This window comes from Rhinolophus sinicus, chromosome 16 (assembly GCF_057876585.1).
Source record: "Rhinolophus sinicus isolate RSI-liver-muscle chromosome 16, RSI-T2T, whole genome shotgun sequence".
Lineage (NCBI taxonomy): Eukaryota > Metazoa > Chordata > Mammalia > Chiroptera > Rhinolophidae > Rhinolophus > Rhinolophus sinicus.
Genome location: NC_142516.1, coordinates 23,145,219 through 23,164,628, shown reverse-complemented (window position 1 = coordinate 23,164,628; position 19,410 = coordinate 23,145,219). Strand labels below are relative to the sequence as shown.

Below are 19,410 nucleotides of genomic sequence, written 5' to 3'. Positions count from 1 at the left end.
CCTTTCCCACATGCCTCCAGAGTTAGCACAAGCAGCAAACTGTGAGGGACAGATCCTGGCATCAGTTCATAGCTTTCAAAGGGCAATTAAGTTTGAGAACTTGTTGGCTGGTCACAGGCAATGGGTGACCTAGGCCTGCACTGGACTCATCGCAAGAGGCCCCAAAACCAACTTACTTCTCAGACCACAGCAGAGCATCACCCAATTAGCCTCACAAGCAGCATACCCAAAGGGCGGTCTCAATAGCCACCGGAACCCACTGGGGCAAATCCCATTCAATGGGGTAAGCCCCCCGCACAGCAGCCTGTAAGCTGTGGAATGGACAAACTCCACAGCCAATCAGCCTGAGGGTCAATCCCACCCACTGATGTGCCAATAGCAACCAAGGCTCAAATATAACAGCGGGGCACACACAACACACACAAGAGACACTCCTGGAGCACCTGGAGCAGATGACCAAGGAGACTGTGCCAGGGCCCCACAGGGCACTTACTACATAAGACCACCTGGCCAAGACTGGGAGACGTAGCAGATCTACTTAATACATACCATATTTTGCTGTGTATAATGTGCTCCCATGTATAATGTGCATTCACATTTTTGGCCCAAACTTTCAGGGAAAAAATTCTTTCATTTTAATTTTTTAATTCAAATTTTTATTTGTTTACAGTTAGGCACTTATTTTTTGTATTATAAAGGAATTTTAGCACTTATTTTTTAGCATGTTATGGTATAAGAAATTTTATGTAATAAATAATTACAAAATACAAGAACAGATACAAGGTACAAGAAATTTTATGTACCGGTAACAAATTTACGATATTTATGCATTACAGAAGGCCAAGAACTCTTCATTGTGGCAAGTTTGTTGTAAGTTCAACAAAACTGATTATCGTATTCCAGGGTATTGTTTTGCATATGGATATCGTTATTGATTTCTAGAGTTATACTTTTAATTCATAAGCATAAATGAAAGAATTAAAAACATTTATGTAGATATGGAATTAGTATTACCCATCCTTATTTTTCGTTATTTTTTCCTCACAAATTTGGGCAAAAAAGTGCGCATTATACATGGCAAAATACAGTAGAAACAGAGAGGCAGCCAAAATGAGGAAACAAAGAAATACGTCCCAAATGAAAGAACAGGAGAAAACTCCAGAAACAGAACCAAACAAAATGGAGGTAAGCAAACTACCAGATGCAGAGTTCAAAACAATGGTTATAAGGATGCTCAGGGAACTTAGTGAGAACTTCAACAGAGAGGCAGCAAGCATAAATAGGACAAAGAAACCATAAAAAAGAATGAGTCAGAAGTGAAGACTGCAATAACTTAAATGAAGAATGCATTAGGAGGAATCACCAGCATACTAGATGAAGCAGAGGATCGAATCAATGATTTGGAAGACAAGGTAGCAGAAAACACCCAATCGGATCAGCAAAAAGAAAAAGAATTAAAAAAAAATGAGGATAGTTTAATAGACCACTGGGACAACATGCAGCATACCAACATTCACATCATAGAGTACCAGAAGGAGAAGAAAGCAAGGGATTGAGGACCTATTTGAAGAAATAATGACTGAAAACTTTCCTAACCTGGTGAAGGAAATAGACATACAAGTCCAGGAAGCACACAGAGTCCCAAACAAAATGAACCCAAATAGGCCCACATCAAGACACATTATAATTAGAATGGCAAAGGTTATAATTAGAAAGGCAAAGAGAGAATCCTAAAAGCAGCATGACAAAGGCAAGTAATAACTTATAAGGGAGCTCCCATAAGATTGTCAGTTGATTTCTCAACAGAAACTTTGCAGGCGAGAAGGGATTGGCACAAAATATTCAACGTGATGAAAAGCAAGGACCTATAACCAAGATTAATCTACCCAGAAAAGCTATCATTTAGAATCAAAGGACAGATAGAGAGCTTCCTAGACAAGAAAAAGCTAAAGGAGTTCAGCACAACCAAACCAGTATTACAAAGAATGTTAAAGGGTTTTCTTTAAGAGAGAAGAAAAAAAGGGCAGTATTATGAATAATAAAATGGCAATAGCTATATATCTATCAACAATTACTTTCAATGTAAATGGATTACATGCTCCAATCAAAAGACATAAGAGGGCTTAATGGATAAGAAAACAAAACCCTTACATGTACTGCCTGCAAGAGAATCACTTCAGCTTGAAAGACACACACACGTGGAAAGTAAAGGGATGGAAAAAGATGTTTCATGAAAATGGAAATGAAAAAAAACAAAAAAATCTGGGGTAGCAATACTTATGCCAAACAAAATAGACTTTAAAACAAAGGCTATGACAAGAGACAAAGAAGGACCCAGTAATCCCACTTCAGGGTATTTATCTGAAGAAACACACATGCTACTTCGAGGGGACGTGTGCACCGTGTTTATTACAGCATTGTTTAAAATGAACAAGATGTGGAGGCAGCCTGGGTGTCGGTTGATGGAAGAATGGATAAAGAGGAGGTGGTACATACAAAGCCTGACAATTAAGTTTGAGAACTTGTTGCAATGATGTTGCTAACCTTTTTTTTGATATCAGAGGGATTATTCATTATGAATTTGTACCAACTGGACAAACAGTTAACTAAGTTTGCTATTTGGAAGTGCTGAAACGGCTGCATGAAAATGTTAGACGACCTGAGCTTTTCACCAACAATTCATGGCTCTTGCATCACGACAACGCACCAGTTCACACAGCACTATCTGTGAGGGAGTTTTTAGCCAGTAAACAAATAACTGTATTGGAATACCCTCCCTACTCACCTGATCTGGCCCCCAATGACGTCTTTATCCAAAGATAAAGGAAATATTGAAAGGAAGACATTTTGATGACATTCAGGACATCAAGGGTAATACGACGACAGCTCTGATGGCCATTCCAGAAAGAGTTCCAAAATTGTTTTGAAGGCTGGACTAGGTGCTGGCGTCAGTGCATAGCTTCCCAAGGGCAGTACTTTGAAGGTGACCGGAGTGATATTCAGCAATGAGGTATGTAGCACTTCTTCTAGGATGAGTTCGCAAACTTAATTATCTGACCTCATAATACAAGTATTTCTCTAAGTTCTGTAAACTGTTCTAGCAAATTACCAAACCCAAGGAGGGAGTTGCGGGAATCCCAGTTTATAGCCAGTCGGCCTAAAGTACAGGTGACAAGCTGGAACTTGTAATTGACATCTGAAGCGGGAGCAGTCTTGTAGGACTGAGCCCTTAACTTGTGAGATCTGATGTTAACTCCTGGTAGATAATGTCAGAGCTGAAGTGAGTTATAAGACACCCAGCTGGTGTCCTTGGGTAACTGAAGAATTGCTTAGCGTGGGGAAAGAAACTCACATATTTAATAACCGGAAGTAAAGTACTGAGAGTAATAATTGAGTGGTGAGTACAATAGGAGAAACAATAGAGCTTTTCCTATTCCACTGGTATCCTTACAGGAAGTGACACGAGAGACATACAAGGAAAGAACATCATATTATGATAGAGGCAGAGACTGAGGAGCTGCGACTGCGAGACAAGGAATGCCAGCGAATGCCAGCAGACCACCAGGAGCTAGAAAGAGGCAAGGAAGGATTCTCCTTGACACATTTTAGAGGGAGAATAGCCCTGCCAATGCCTAAATTTGGGACTTCTACCCACTAGAACTGTGAGACAATAAATTTCAACTGTTTTAAGCTACACAGTTTGTGGTACTTTGTTAATACCAGCCCTATGAAACTAATACAGGTCTATTCCAGGAAGATGCAATAAAGGGACTCTTTACCATGATGTAGGGGAGAGTACAGTACCCCAGAGTGAAAAATAAGCTCCTCTGGGCCTGAAGGGGCAAGATGGGGAGCAGTTACCAGAACATGGAAGGAAAGAATCACCTGTAAGAAGAGAGTCATCTGGAGGACACCCTACAGAAGCAATGACCTTGTATCAAGAGCACTGTCAACCACAAAGAGGAATAAAGTGCCAAACTTCACCGTCCTGCATCACTCCCATCTCCTACTGGGGCTCCCCAAGAAGCCAACTGTGCTAATCCATATAGGTCAGCTTTCTTGGGGCCAGTGCTGGGTGAACAGGGAAGAACGATGTTGGAAGAGGAATGAAAGATATCTGGCACATTCTCTGTAGCAACTCATTGTGTGTTTTTTTTGTGTGTGTTTTTTTTGAGCACTGTTGATCCTCTTCATGTGCTTTTTAAAACATAGCACTTATCATCACCTGATCTATTATAAACATCTTTGATTTTAGTTTTCTACGTGTTTTCTATTATCCCACTAGAATATAAACTCCATGAGAGCAAGCACTTTGTTTTGTTCCCTATCGTATGCCCAACACCCTGAACGGGTCCTGGCATGGACGGTCTCAATAACTATTTGCTGAATGAATGGTTTGAAGTCTGGTATTTTTCCCCTGATATTTTCTAAGTCAGCAGATGCTGCATCTCTGCTGGCTCATCCTCTTCCCTGAAATCATTTGACTGATTTGTAAAAATATAAGCAAAATCCCCTGGCTTATTCCCAAATATTTGGAATCAATGACTCCCTTCCATCTTTTTATCTTGGCCCAATAGCTCTTGAAGAAGCCCCAATGCCTATCCTACAAGACCTTGCTCACAAGTGCCCTCAACTTGGTGGCCACTGCATTGGATGGGGGGGGTGAGAGTGGGGATTCTGTCATCTGTCACGTGAACAGTGGAGCTCTGGGCAAAGGCAACTACCTATTACAGGAGACATAGCCAGCATGTCCAACCTGTGGTATGCGGCCAAGAATGGGTACGTCTGGATAGTTTTTCCAGAAATTAAAAGAAAACAAAACCAATTTTTTATCTTTACACTGTACTTTAGAAAATGTTATTGGGTGAATCTTTCAATTAACTGACATTTAAAATCTACTGTTATCACAACTATTTGGGGGAGTGTATTCTTGTATATAGCTATAAAATTTCTAAAGACACTCAAAACAACGCTTAGTTCTAGGAAGGGGGAGGAGGATTTTTATTTTCAATTGCTCCCTTTCTATATGGCTTAATTTTTTTTTTTTTTTTTTTTGCCATGGGCAAAAGATTACTTTTTAAAAAATACACACTAATATGTGGAGAGGCATCTCTCACCTCCGCCTTTTTTTCTGAAGACAGTAGTAGTTGTAGCAAAAAATGTGTGAATGTTATAATAACCCTATACAGCACTTTCTAGTTTTTAAAATGTTTTCACATTTTCTTACAACCGTTGTCAGTTTTAACTGTAGCGACTTCACCATTTTTTCAATCAACATAAACATCCACATTGTGCTAGACTCTGAAGATACCATCATGAACAAGATTGACACAACACTTGGCCTCATAGAGCTTACAACTAAGTTGGGAGTCAGTCAACATACACTATTGAACATCTGCTGTGTTCCAGGCACTGGTCTAGGTGATGGGGAAAGAGCATTTAATAAGGCAGAAGAATCCCTTTCCCCAAGATGCAGACATGGGAAGTGGGTAGTATTGTGAGATAGACAATAAACAAGTTAGAAAATAATAATTTAAGGTAGATCTATGAAAAACTTTAAACCAGGGCAATGTTGTACCTGTTTCATGGAGGTTTGTGGGGCTCGAATGAGATTATCTATGTAAACACCTAGAAGAGTGCTTTGCCTAAAGGGTTAATATACACTTACTATGTATTTATGATAAAAGTTATTGACGCTCTCTCTAAGGAAGTTAAAATTTGACTTGGACCATAAATGATGAAAAGGAGTTAGCTATTCAAAGATATGGGAAGACTGAGTTTCACGCTGAAGTAACCTTGACTGCAAAGGCCCTGAGCCTGTTGGAGGGATGAAAGAACAATGGGGCAAAGGTATGACAGTGGATGAGAGGGTGAAAGAAAGGAGATGAGGCCAGAGAATCTGGCAGGAGTCAGATCATATGCACTCTCCAAGGCTAGGTAAAAAGTTCGAATTTTATTCTCAAGTATAATTAGGGACTAAGAATAGATGTGACATGATTTGATTTATGGTTGAAAAGACCACTCTGACTGCTGGGAGGGCTGTTGGGGGAAAAGAGTGGAAGTGGAGAGACCAGTTAGGAGGCAAGTGAAGCATAATGATTAGCGTACAGTGGTAGGAGAAATGGTGAGAAATGGGTGAATTTGGGGATATGGTTTGGAGAACACAGCTGGCAGCAGTTGATAACAGATTGAATGTGGTTGACGGGGAGGGAGGAAAGAGACCTATCAGGGATGATGACTAGATTTTTGGCCTGAGTACCTGGGTAAGATGGTCGTGCCACGAACTAAGATGGGGGAAACCTGGGAGGAAAGCAGATTTCAGGGGGACAGGAGGTCCAGAGGGAAATAAATGATTCAGTTTGGCTGCATTAAGTTTCAGAGGCTTGTTATAGTTCAAGTGAAAATACTGCACGAGCAATCGGCTAACTCTATCTATAGCTAAGGGGAGAAGTCCAAACTGGAGGCATTTCACAGCAAGGGACAAGACGAGACCACCTGGTGACTAACAGAAGAGCTACAGGAAGACAGAGGGCAGAGGGTTAGATATTGGATTACAGTACAGGTAGATACTTGCTGTGAAGGGGAAATACCAGGTTACTGAAGAGGGAGATTGGTCAGGGAAAGTTCCACAGAAGAATTATATCTCAACTTCTAGCATCCACGGAACACCAAGCAGTGACATTTTATCAGTAAGGACGCTGGCCCACAGATATACTTTACAATTGGTCTCATAGCTAGTGGGCTACTTGTAACTTTGCTTTGTAACTGAACCACTTAAAGTCAAATGTGCCACGGGGTGTGCCTTAATGTGCCCTATTAAGGAGGCAGAATAGCCAGGCACCTAGGAGCAAAAGCTCTGGAGCTGTTCTGCTTGAATTCAAATTCTCCATCAGCCACTTACTAGGAGACTCTCTCCAAGCACATTACTCAACATCTCTATACTTCAGCGTTCTTATCTGTAAATGGGCATATTATTAATAGCGAACTTCTTATGGACTGCTTATGTTTCTTGTACTAGGATTTTGCATACATTATTCAACACCCCCCCCCCTCCCATAATCAATAGAGTTGAAAGCTATTATTATCCAAGTCTTATTGATGAGGAACCGGAACCACATTCACCCATTCCACAAATATTTACTGTGTACCTACTATGTTCCAGGCATGTTTCTTCATGCTGGGTTAACAAAACAAAATCCTTGCCTTTGTGAAGCTTCAGTTTGGGGTTTAGAGGAAAGGGAGAAAGATGAAAAACATAATAAAAATGTAATACATTACAGGGTAATTAAAAGATGATAAATGCTATAGAAAAAAGCAAAACAGGATTATGAAGCAAGGGACGTTGTGATTTTAAGTCGGGCATTCAGGGTAAACCTCACGGAGAAGGTGACATTTGAGCGAAGATTCGCAGGAGAGACAGCTAGCCACCCAGATATCGGGGAAAGAGGACCCGGGAACAGCGAGTGCAAGGCCCATAAGGCGGGAGCATGTGCGTACTGTCCACCGACACCACCAAGCGCAAGCCGGGCGAGTAAGACGTGATGAGAGGCAGGAGCCATGTATCCGGCTCTAATAACTGCCTTTTACTCTGGGGGAGACGAAGAACAACTGCAAAGTTCTGCCCAAAGAAGTGAGACAACGCGACCTCCTATTATCGGCCCTTGTGTTTAGGCTCAAGGTCCACACAGGCAGGACCGCGCTAGCGTGAGTCTGTGCTCTGAAGATGAAGGAATCAGTCGCCAATACAAAGGCTCAGCCGCACAGCAAGCGCCCTGTTAAGCGCTAGCCCATTGCTGTGGGGATCACGGTCCTTTCGCCTAAGCCCCGCCCGACCTACCGCCCTCCAGTTCCCCAGCTCCACAACTCCGCATCCACTCAGTCGGGTTTCCACGTAGAGCTTCCCCGGCTACCGATTGCGCAATTCGGGCAGCCAGGCGGAGTCTGGACGTAGGCGGAGCGGCCGCGGGCGGGAGAACGCCCGGGTTGCAGACGCAACAAGGAAGTACCGAAATCCCCGACACACAGTCACCGCGCCCGTGGACAGCCGATCCAGGCCGCCTACATTCCAGAGCCGCAATCCGTCCCGCCCCAATTCCGGGGCGGAGTTCTGAGCCGCGCTTGCGCACAGCCTCGCCGCAACCTACGCCTGCGCGCTTCGCCAGTCCGGCCCCATCCCCCAGGTTTTTCGGGTGGGGGAGGGGGCGCGTCTCGGCGAGTCACGATGATGGCGGCCACCATCCTGTGGTGAGCTAGCGGATTCTCTACTTGTCTCCCAGAGCCCCTCGCACCTCCTGCAGACTCCGTGGCTGGCGCCAGGCGCGTGAGGAAGCACGGCGGCCCGAACTCGCGGGGAAGGCCGCAGTCGCGGAGACAGCGGCCCGGCCTGGGGCCAGTGCTGGGGAACAGGCCGCTCCGCAGGGCGAATGTGACAAGCCCCCACCCCCACCGCCTTCCTCCCGAGTGCACGAGGAGCGCGGGCGACCCCGGGGCCCCGCCAGGCCACAGACCCCGCCCAGCGGCCAGCACCCGGAGCAGGCCCGGCCACGGAGCTGCGCGTCGGCACCATGCAGGTCACCCTGAAGACCCTCCAGCAGCAGACCTTCAAGATTGACATCGACCCAGAGGAGACGGTGCGAGAGGCGGGGAGTGCGGGGGCGGACGGGTACGGCCGCGGGGATTGCTAGGGGTCCGCCGGCCATCGGGCGGAGGCGGCGCGGTGGGGCTGTGCGCGGGGTCCCCCCCTCAGCTGTGAGCTGGGCCCGGCGACGGGCCCGAGTGCTGAGAGACCCCGGCGCACCCGGCAGGGCGCGGTGAGCGTGGGTCCCGGACTCCGGGCCCTGGATGAGGCCTGAGGGCTCCGGTGCGGGCAGGGCCCGGGGTCCCGGCCCCAGCGGCGTGTGGCCGACCCATCCCTTCGGAGTTGGCCACCGGCTTTGTGGCAGAAGGAAGGGGAAGCAGTAGCCGGAGGCCGAAGGCTTGGAGATAGATGGCGTGGGCATACGCACGCGGGGTACGGGAGGCCTCGGCCTAGGAGCTCTCGTTAGTGGAGCCAGAGGTGGGCGGGGGGGTGTCAGGGCTTTCTCGGCGGTGGAGCTGGACACTGGTGTGGGTGCATAGTTGCGGGGTGAAATGTAGGCGTCGCCACTACCCCTGCGTGGACACGGTTAGGCGCTAAGCTCTTAGGAGGTGGTAACAGGAGATAGTGAACCTTTTTTTAAAAGAAGGTATCAGGTTTCGTCTGCCGCAGCGTGAGTGGTGAGGGGTGGGGAAGGTGAATTCTGTGCCCTCGTTCCCCCAGAATTGGTAACTCTTTTGCGTGTGTGTGTGTGTGTGTATGTATGTGTATCTTGAATCGTTTGGCTGCAGTTCTCCCGCCACCGAACCCCCACACCCCTTACGTAGATTGCATTTTGAAGCCTCTTTGGTGGTGAACATTTTTGCATCAGAGCCCTTCGAATCGAGCCTCAAACTCAACTCCAGCTTAACGGATCCTCTGTGTTAGAAGTCTTGGAATTTTAGGAGTTGGAATCCTGCATCTTCTCCCCACCCCTTAAATAATAGCATTTTGGGGAGAAAAGAGAAAATAAAAACTTTGAATCGCTTCTGCAATTAAATCCTTGAACATTTCAAAAGTCCACGTGGTAAACTCTCGTGCCATCGTCTGTATTTGTGGCTGCAGAAAGAGCTACTATGTTGAAATCAGTACAACTTTATGCCAAGAATCTAAAAATGCCGTGTGTGTAAATTTACTAGTTGTTTCTGGAATTTTCATTTATATCCTGGAATTTTCATTATCTACACCGTTAAGATTGTCATAATGGTAAATTGAAACCTTGAACAACTTTCTGCTCATCTATATTTTAAAAAACAGTTGATTTTATTTTTATGTAGATGGGGGGCCTTGGTGTTAATTAAATAGTTTCGTTTGTGGCTTTGTGACTTGTCATGTACCTGCCTTGCAGAGATGTGAAGATTAATGTTACTTAATTGGTGGTCAGTAAATGGAATTGATTATTAATCAATGGATACATTTGAGTGAGGATATAATACATGTTTACCTGTATTAATCTAAGGTTTTCTACATCTTTATTTAAGAACCGTTATTTAAACAGTCCCCAACCTTTTTGGAATTGTGGCACAAAATAGTTTTACGTATAGAAGTAGAAGTATGCTGTGTGATAAATTCTTAAAGGTGCAGGAGATACCAGTTGTGAATGAGAAACTTCAGTGTCATGAGAAGTCATTAACAATACCCTGTGGATTGATATTTCCGATAGAAATCAAATCCTTGAATATTCCTTTACTGCTTAGTGTGTACTAATAAGTTAGAGAATAAAAGTTAGAATGCAGCTGTTTAATGTTTTTGGACAAAACTTAATAAAATATCTATTTGACTTTGGTTCTTTGTAGTATTTAAATGTTGGTGCTGCAGGAACTTTACCAGCTTATAAATACTCAAAATTAATTCCAGAATTATTGAAACAAAGGATTTTTTAAAAATCTGTGGGTTTATTGAAGTTATCCAGTAACTTTCTGCATAAAGCTTCACTGAAATATTTATGTTCTATAAGATTTGTATAGCTCTTTAGACACTTTATACAATGTTTTAGAACCAATATTGTATTTGTAAAGATTCTTAACTATATTGGCTGTTTTCCAGTTTATTTCCCCGGCATTGTATTAGTTAATATGAATTGTAAATATACTTCTAGTAGTATATTTTCAGAAAGCTCATAAGAGGGGCTTTTTTACCTTTTTGTTGCTATTCCTCTAAATACAACTTTGTTGCTATTTATATAAATATAAAAACTAACACTGTTAGTGGGGGGGCAAGAAATGAAAACATTTAATGTATCATACATTAAAATGACTTGTGAGTTTTCATTTTAATGGATTTAAATTTCAGAAATTTTTTTTCAAGACAGAACTATTTTAATTTTATCTTTGTAGTGGTATTTTAATTAATGAACATTATGTTAATACAGGAAGGCTCTAAGTATTCTGTTTCTAATCTTGTGAAAATTAGGTTATCAAGGACATTAGAAATAGATCTAATAAAAGGGAAAAAATGGATTTTAGTGAGACCTGTAGGGAGATCCACATAAAATGAACAGCTTTTGGTCTCCGACACCTCCATTTTGTCTGCTCAAAGGATTGTCCTTGTTTGATTTTTTTATTAGAATGAACTGAGGAAATGAACTTGAAGTGATCAGTATAGAAACTCATGAGCTTGAGATGAGCTGAAGTAAAAATGAGTGAAAGGACTGAGAGATAAGAGGGGTGATGGGAGTGATTTATTTGAACAAGTAAATGTTTAGTGAGCTTTGGCAGGACTGGAGGAATACAGGACTTGTCTGGGTGTTCTGGAAGCCTTATTGACCTGGTTATAGCTTAGGGGGCTATACAGTTGGAGATGTATAAAGTGGAAGAAGCGAGAGGATTTGTTTTTAAGGTGTTAGTATGTATTTGCTTTAGTTTTTGAATTTTGAAAATCCTCCCCTTTTTTAACTAGCAAAACTTTAACATTTATTAGCCATTTTGTACCATTTACTTGACCATTACTTGGCACTGCCTTTAGTGTCAACTATTGCAAAGCAGTCTTTATTATCACAATAATAATGCATCTCCTCTTATAAAATATTCAAACAGTATAGAAACAAAATGAGAAGGCGGGATGCAGAGACCATGGCCAAAAGAGAATATTCTTCATTGTGTGTGAAGAATATGTTTTAAATACATGAGTTACCGTTTTAAAAAATGGAGAAATTTAACTAATCTATGTAATTAAAGCATTCTGAGATGTCTAATAATTAGACCAATATTCGTACAAAATTCTTAAAAATTCTAAAAGTTGATGGTGTAGACGTTTAGAGGGAAATGGAGTACACGTAGTTTTAAGCTCAGATCCAAAGTCACTTAGTTTTTTGTTTTGCCATTACTTAAACCTGTTAATTGAGAACAAGTGGATTAAAGAACAGAAGTTAAGATTATTGCAATACAGTACAGATTTTATAGTATCACTGAAAATTATAATAAGAAAGAGTATGCAGTGTACAGATTTAATCCTTCAATCTGCTAACCCCTGCCACTATGCTCTTTCAGTAACTGGGAAGGAAAAAAGAAAAAACCCAACAGTAACCTGGAGATGAAACTTGAAATACACAAGCTGAAATGTGATTATGTTACTATATAAGTAACATCAAAGCTGTGTCTCTACATTGGAAGTTTTTGATGAGAGAATTGTAAAGATACAGTAGTTTTAATTACTCTAGACAGCATATGTAGTGTGCTGTGTAGTAGTAACCTGCAAAGCAATCCCTTACCACATGCTTTATCAGTATAGTGTTGATGATTAGGCTACAAAATGCTGCTTTAGTACTTGTTCTGTTTATGGTATTTGCTAGCCATTATTTATTAGTGAATTGTTCCTATTGTGGTTTATTGTGTTTTAATATAGTTGTGCTGGAAATAGTGTCATATTATAGAAGTTTCCTAGATTATTAAAAAAAATAAGTAGTAAACGTATTAAAATACTGTATTGCAGAGGTGAAACTAAGGTTTCTTGGCATATTGGTAAAAATACAGGAAGTACCTGGGAAATCTGGTAGGGTTTCTGCCAGACTTTTCCTCTTTATACACCTGGCACACAGTAGGCATTTAATAAAGATCTTTGAATGAATTGAATACATTCTTTTGGTGAACTATCAAGTCAGTGATCCCTCATGTTTGCATGTTGATTGATTTATTTAGTGTTTGTTGAGTACTTACTGTCACGTCCTGCTGTCATGGTGCATACGTTATAGTGGAATAAATCAGTCAAAAATGAAATTTTAAAAATCAGATAATGGTAACAGCTATGTAGAAAATTGAAAATAGGGTAAGGTCATGTGATAGTGCGTGACTAGGTGGCTGCTTCTAAATTGATGGGTCGCAGAAGGCCTTTCTGAATAAGGTGACATTTAAACAGATCTGAATAATAATAAGCACTTACAGATGGGGAGAGTATTTTCCATAGCTAAAGACCTTTATGAGAGTGTGTTTTGGGAATCAAAAGGCCTGTGTTACTGATCCAGTGGGTAAGGGGTGAGGGAGAAGAGAGATTAGAGATTAGAGGACGGTTAGGCAAGGGGCCAGAGCCTGTGGGGCTTTTTAATCAGCTGGGGGTTTTCAAGGTAAAAGAGGAAGCCTTTGGGGGATTTTAAGATGTCTGGAGAATGGCTATTAGGATGAGCAAGAGTGAAAACAGGTACTAGTTAGGAAGCTAGCACCATACTCAAGCACTTGAGGCTTTGACCAAGAAGTAGAAGTGGAGATGTGAAGAGAAGTGGGTGGATTTGAGATGTGTTTGGGAGTGTAGATTTGAGAGAATAGAATGTTTCGATGGGTTGGAGTGGGGGGAGTTCAGAAATCAAAGATTAAACCTAGATTTTGGTTGTATAAGTTATGTGAATATTTATTTGTATTCTTTTCCTGAGATGTGGAGGACTGGGAGAGGAGCAGGTTTGGAGGTTGGGGTGGGAACTCAAGACTTAAGTTTACGATGCCTATTAAATATCCAAGTAGAGATGACAGAGATTTGTTATGAATCTCGATTCCAGAGAGAAGTTTGGGCTGGGGATAGAGACATGATAAGAGGCAGCATATGGTTAACGTCAGTCCTTGGGGACAGATGACATCCTCCAGTAGTCTTTCTGAATGCCCATTCCTTGAGAAAATGGGAGCCCTAATGCCTAAAGTGTTCATTGTATGAAATTAATTAATATCTATGATAATAGCATTGTGGAACCTTGACGAGAATGTTTCTGGGTGATAGGATGGGGCCTAGGGCAGAATCCTGGGGTGCTCTAACATGAAGATTGAATAACGAAGAGGTCAGTGAAGGAGCCACCTTTTAGGTAGGAGGAATCCAGAAAAGAAAATGTTTCGAGGAGGAGGAAAGGGTCATGTGTCTAGTAATTGAGAAATCAAAAATAAGATAAAAATGAGACATGACCTTTGGTTTTGACAACTTGGAGGTCATTAGCGACCCTAAGGAATAGTCTCCATGGAGTGGTTGGTGGGGCCAGAAGTTATATTTGAGTGGATTGAGGAATGAATGGGAGATGAGGAAGTGGAGATGGTACCTATGGACATCTTGTTAATTGCCCTTGACACTGTCCTTTTTCTTGGTGTAGCTCCCTTTATCTGTGGGTTAAAACAGGAAAATGATCACAGTAATTCTGAGCTTCACAGCATGTGGTAGATGTTTAAAAAAGAAACCCACACCAGAATTTTGAAAAATATGTAATTGTGTGTTTTAAAAAGAAGAAATGAAGACCAGCATGATTACTAACTTGCCTGGAGTCACAGTCAGTGACCTTGGTAGTTTCAATATGAAAGATGGTCCTGCCTATACCCTGACCTTCTATTCCTTAATTTCTCATCCAGTGATCTTTCCTTCTATAACTCAATTACTCAATCCCATGACTAGTAAGTAAATAGCACTCATTACCATTAACTGTAGCTCTTCCCCCATCCCCAGTAATTGTTTTCAGTATCCCACTTTACCTTCCCTCTGATATGGAGAGATTAGAGATTATCTAATGAGCCCTATAACCCATTTTATCTGTACTTGTTTTCACTGGTCCTCCTCATTGTTATCACCCTGCCCCAGCTACAAATAGGGTCAGTGGTTATAATCACTCCCTTGCAAGGGTCAGTATAGCATGTCTCTTGAGCCGGGCTGCCAGAATTTTGATCCTGGCTGTAGCATTTGCTGCGTGACCTTGAGCAAGTTACCCAGTTATGTGCCTGTTTCCTTATCTGTAAAGGAGAGTACTGCTACTGGAAGTACTAACCTTGTTTTAAAGGTTATATGAGTTTGAAATTACATACATAGAGTGCTTAGAACTGTGACAGTGCTTGGCAGCTTGGTCCCACTCACACTCCATTGTTCTTGCTTGAAAAACCTCAGATGTGATTAAATTCAACCCTGTGTTTGTACTTGCACCTGTGCAGCTAGATGATGAACACATAGCCTTATTGAGTTGCCTCACCTAAATTCATGACCATTAACCTCAGCTAGGCCCTTAGTACTGCCTAGTCATACATTTCACTAGCCCGCTCACTCTTCCACTGCCTTGGGCAGATTTCATATCATCCCCTCTGCTTATTTTCAGCGGATGACCCTAGGTTTTATATTTTATTGAAATTTTAGATTTTATTGAGAATATAGAAACAACTGGGACAGAACTCTTAAAAGGACCTGCAGGAGCCATCTACCTTCTAGCCTCCTTTCATCGTGAACAGCTGTCTGTTGTGGGTGGTGCTGTCTGAAGCCAGTCTCCTCTTCCTCTGTATCCTATACTGTTGTCATTTATGAAGGACATTCCTCCATCAGTTCTCCTTTTCTCTTCTGCCTCATTCATTTTTCTATTTCTAGAGAATACAAACATTTCCCCGATCTTAATAAAACCCTTCCTTGACTCCACATACCTCCTTAGCTACTGCCTCATTTCTCTGCTCTTTCTTACAGCAAAACTTAAGAGCATCTCTTGAATCTGTTTACTTTTTCTACATCTTGCTCTTTGACATACATCATACTGTTTCTAAACTAGAGTTTTCTCCCACTTTGTAGTTGTCCTGTGTCTTTGAGCGCAATACTTAAAATCTCTTTCCTCATTGGTAAAATGGGAGTACAGTAATAATGTACCCGCATTCCTCATAGAGCTGGTGTGAAAATCAGGTGAGATCATGGATCTGACAATATCTGGTGAATTGTGAAATTAGAAATAAATTTATGCAGTTTTTTTAAAACAAATACTGCTTTCATAAGTTTTCCACTATTGATCAGTATTTTCACTATCCTTTCTGAAAAACATTTGTGCGAATAAGATATTCTCATTCTCTCAACTTGATGTAATCATCAGTTTCAAACAGTTTTTAAGAGTAATGTTCTGCCTTCCTTAGTTTGGAAATTGTGAGATTATTTCATAGGTAAGGTATAAAATTTCTGTCACTTTGGAAAGAAATGTGCTAAATTTAAGCTTGTAGCACACACAGTGAATCCTGCTGAAGGACACGACACCATCTGTTCCCTATAAGTTTGGATAAATAAATATTGCTGTGCAGTGTCTCAAAGAGCTAATTTTATAATTCAGTGAACTTTATAAACCCTTTAAAACATTGAATAAACCTTGTCCAGCAGAGGAGACAGACCGGCTACAAATGACTATTATATATATGAACAGGTCCTAGATGCTTCACCAGGTAGGTAGAGATGGTTGTTTGTCATTCCCTCTCCCTTCTCCCCCACGTACTTCCGGTTGAATTCGGTAGGTGGCTTTTTTGGTAGTGCATTATTTTCATTCTTTGCCTATATAAAAACTTTAAAAGTTACAGGTATCTTGGGAGTTTCTGCTTTCTACTTAGTCTTTAAAGATTGCCTGTTTTGATCTTGTTGAAATCATACTGTTAGGAATATGTTTTACAATAGAATATATTAAAGTGGCATAAATAGGTTGGTTTAGCAGCCTAGATACCAAATTTCTGTGGGAAAATGGATTCTGGATACTAAACTATATTTGAAGTAGTAGATTTTGGAAGTATAACCTTAATTTAAGAATTAATTGCCTTTGTTAATTGTTCATTATTAATATTGTAGTCTCAGTTATTGTTTCAGAAAAAAAAAATACCACTTTTCTTGTGCTGTATTCTTTCATTTCTTGGGTCCGGTGGGGAGATTTTTTATTGTTGGGCTGAAGTCAACTGACATCTTTATAATCGGTTCTAATTTTAGAATGAGCGGGAACCTACTTTGAGGGAGAAATTCAGGAAATACTCCTTGGTGCCTGTGCCAGTTTCTCAAATGGAAGGATACCACCCAAAAAGGAAAGAAAAGGCTTTGCCCATAATGTAATTCTATAGAATTTGTAAACACATTTGGCTTTGAGACTGTCTTTCCTTTTGCTAATGGTTAATTGACAGCAATTTAGTTGCTCGTATTTTTTTAATTTGTGAGGCTATTAGTATTAGAATTGCCTCAGACTTTTTAAATGAAATCTCCCCAAATTGTATATTCTTGTGTAATGTTAGTAAGCAATGGTTGGGCGAGTGCAATGAGATTTTTTTTTGAAACTCTAGTTTCTCTTAAATTACTAAAATCAGGCTTGTTTTAGTAAATAAAGTATATAAAGAAAAAAGTGAAATGCTTTGGGCCACTGTTCTAAGTAACCACTGTGGACTCTGTATATGCTGCTAATCAATTTTTTATACCTACATGTAATACATAAACACGAGTACACTATGTTTGTTTTTTAAAAAACAGTTGCTTAGCAACTAGCTTTGGTCCCTGAAAGATGTTTGTAAATATTTTGTTCATTCATTCATTCATTCATTCATTCATGCATGCATGCATGCATGCATATGTACCTGCATTTACTGAATACTTTGCATATATAGACATCGTTCTTGTTGTATTGCACAGTATTCAAATGAATGCATGTGTAATAATGTATTTTACCATTTCACTATTGATGGATAATTAGGGTTTTCAGTATTGAATAGTGTAATGCACATATTTTGTTCATATATCTTTGAAGTATTTGGGTGAACATCTCTTTAGCATTGATTTCTAGATTTGAAATTATTGGATCAAAGGCTGGCAGATTGCCTCAAATTTACCTTCATCAGTGCTTACAAATATCAATGGTATTTGTTCACAAATACCAACTTTCCATATGAGTAACTAGCCAGGATTCAAATGGAGATGTGGCATAAATTAAATGAGTTAAATATTATGAAGCTCTTTGTATACTGCCTGGCACGTAGTAAATACATAGCACCTGTGAGCTGTTATTCATTTAGCCTCTACGAGTATGTTTTAGGGCTATCCATTAAAGTTTGCATAATTTTTCGTATATATATTTATAACAGTAATAAGGAACAACATAGTTACAACAATAATAAGGAAAATATACTGTAACATTGAGGAAGCTGGTTCATTCTAAATATTCAATTGCTGACCTAATCAATGAGAAGTAGTCCTAAGAAATCTTATGCAAAAGTGCTGTGTAAGAAAGACTGACACGCAAAACATCGTACTCTCCGGGGTTTAATGTACGACATTATTTTGATATCTGAAATATACAACTTAAATTTGTTAAGTGAAAATGACTACTTTTAATGGTTGTTGACCTGAACTAGGGTAGTGCCGTGGGATGCAATGTAGTGTTCACAGCGGGAGATAGTTAGGTGGTAAATTGGAACCACGGATAAATGATGTGATGTGAGGAATGTGGAAGAAGGAAGGGACAAGCACCTCACAAAGGAATAGGATGAAAAAGGATAACCTTTCAGCTTTTGTGTTGGCACTTTTTAATAGACTATCCGCATCCCTTGGAAATATTGCCGGTTTGGTTCAACACCACCGCAATTCAGTGAGTCAGTCGTTTTGCTGGTGGCAGGTCTTGCCTTCAATTCATAAAAAATGCAACGTCTGTGAAGTGTAATGAAGTGAGGTGCATTAAGATGAGGTATGCCTGTGTTATGATTGTCTCTCTTTGGGGGGGGGGAGAATAAAAGCCATTTCAACTATGTTTAGTGTTAGATATTGAGTATGCTTTTCTTTTGAAGTGCACAATTTCATAAAAGAAGTATGTGGCTAGAAAACGTTTGATTTCTTGAGTGTTAACCATGCTTTGTCTCTAGTTGAGTGAATGATAAACTCCCGTTCTTTATCTAGGAGTAAATAAACAGTAAAATGAAAGTTTTGTCCCTGCTTCTTGTTTATTAGCCTTGGGTAAGGTAGCCCTTGGTATTTCCTGGGACTGTAGTGCTCAGTTTTAGATCCATCCTGTTGAGATGACTTCCTGGAATGGGAGCATTGACACAGCGCCCAGCGCAGTTACAGGAGTCATAGCTCCGTCCATTCCTGGCTGTCACCTTCCCAGGAGAAGCCAATGTGCAGTTATCTCCCTATTCCTCTGCAGCACCCAGCAAGAAGGCCTGTCTTTGTAAGCTGTCTTAAATAAAGTGTGCTCAGTTTGATTGGGTTAGGGAAGGCTTAGGCAACGCAGTGGAGAAGCTATCCTTCAACAGATACATGATGATTGAAATGCCTGTAGGACAGCAGGCGAAGGTGTCCAGTAGAGCTTGCGTATGCATACCTGGAAGTCAGGAGGGAGCTGGGCCAGATACAGATGGCGTCTGGATAGTTATTCAAAGTATAGGCATTAGGTTGGTGCAAAAGTAATTGAGGTTTAAAGGATTAAAAATAATTGCAAAAACAGCAGTTACTTTTGCACCAACCTAATCAATGAGATGGAGTGTCCTTGAAGTTAATGTAGAAAAAAGGCAGCCTTGGGCATATCCTTGAGTGACGCTTAAAGGAGTGGCCAAGGAGGAGAATTTCACAAAGGATGAACAGACAGG

At 40.9% G+C, this 19,410-nt stretch overlaps 1 protein-coding gene and 1 long non-coding RNA gene across 4 annotated transcripts in view; one reads left to right on the top strand and one right to left on the bottom strand.

Moving 5' to 3' along the window:
- Nucleotides 1-8,012, bottom strand: part of LOC109448648 (uncharacterized) — a 123,465-nt gene extending 115,453 nt beyond the window's left edge. For 2 of the 3 annotated variants that reach the window (XR_016019384.1, XR_012495878.2), the window contains exon 1: nt 7,838-8,012. This is a non-coding gene — a long non-coding RNA (uncharacterized LOC109448648). Of the gene's footprint in view, nt 1-7,152 lie in introns of all 3 variants that reach the window. The other variant, XR_016019385.1, reaches the window with a different exon arrangement.
- Nucleotides 8,013-8,184: 172 nt separating this feature from the next.
- RAD23B (RAD23 nucleotide excision repair protein B) overlaps nt 8,185-19,410 on the top strand; it is a 43,409-nt gene continuing 32,183 nt past the window's right edge. The window contains exon 1 of the mRNA XM_019734198.3: nt 8,185-8,630. Coding sequence (XP_019589757.3) covers nt 8,565-8,630 — 66 coding nt within the window. The 5' untranslated portion in view covers nt 8,185-8,564. The remainder of the gene's footprint in view (nt 8,631-19,410) is intronic.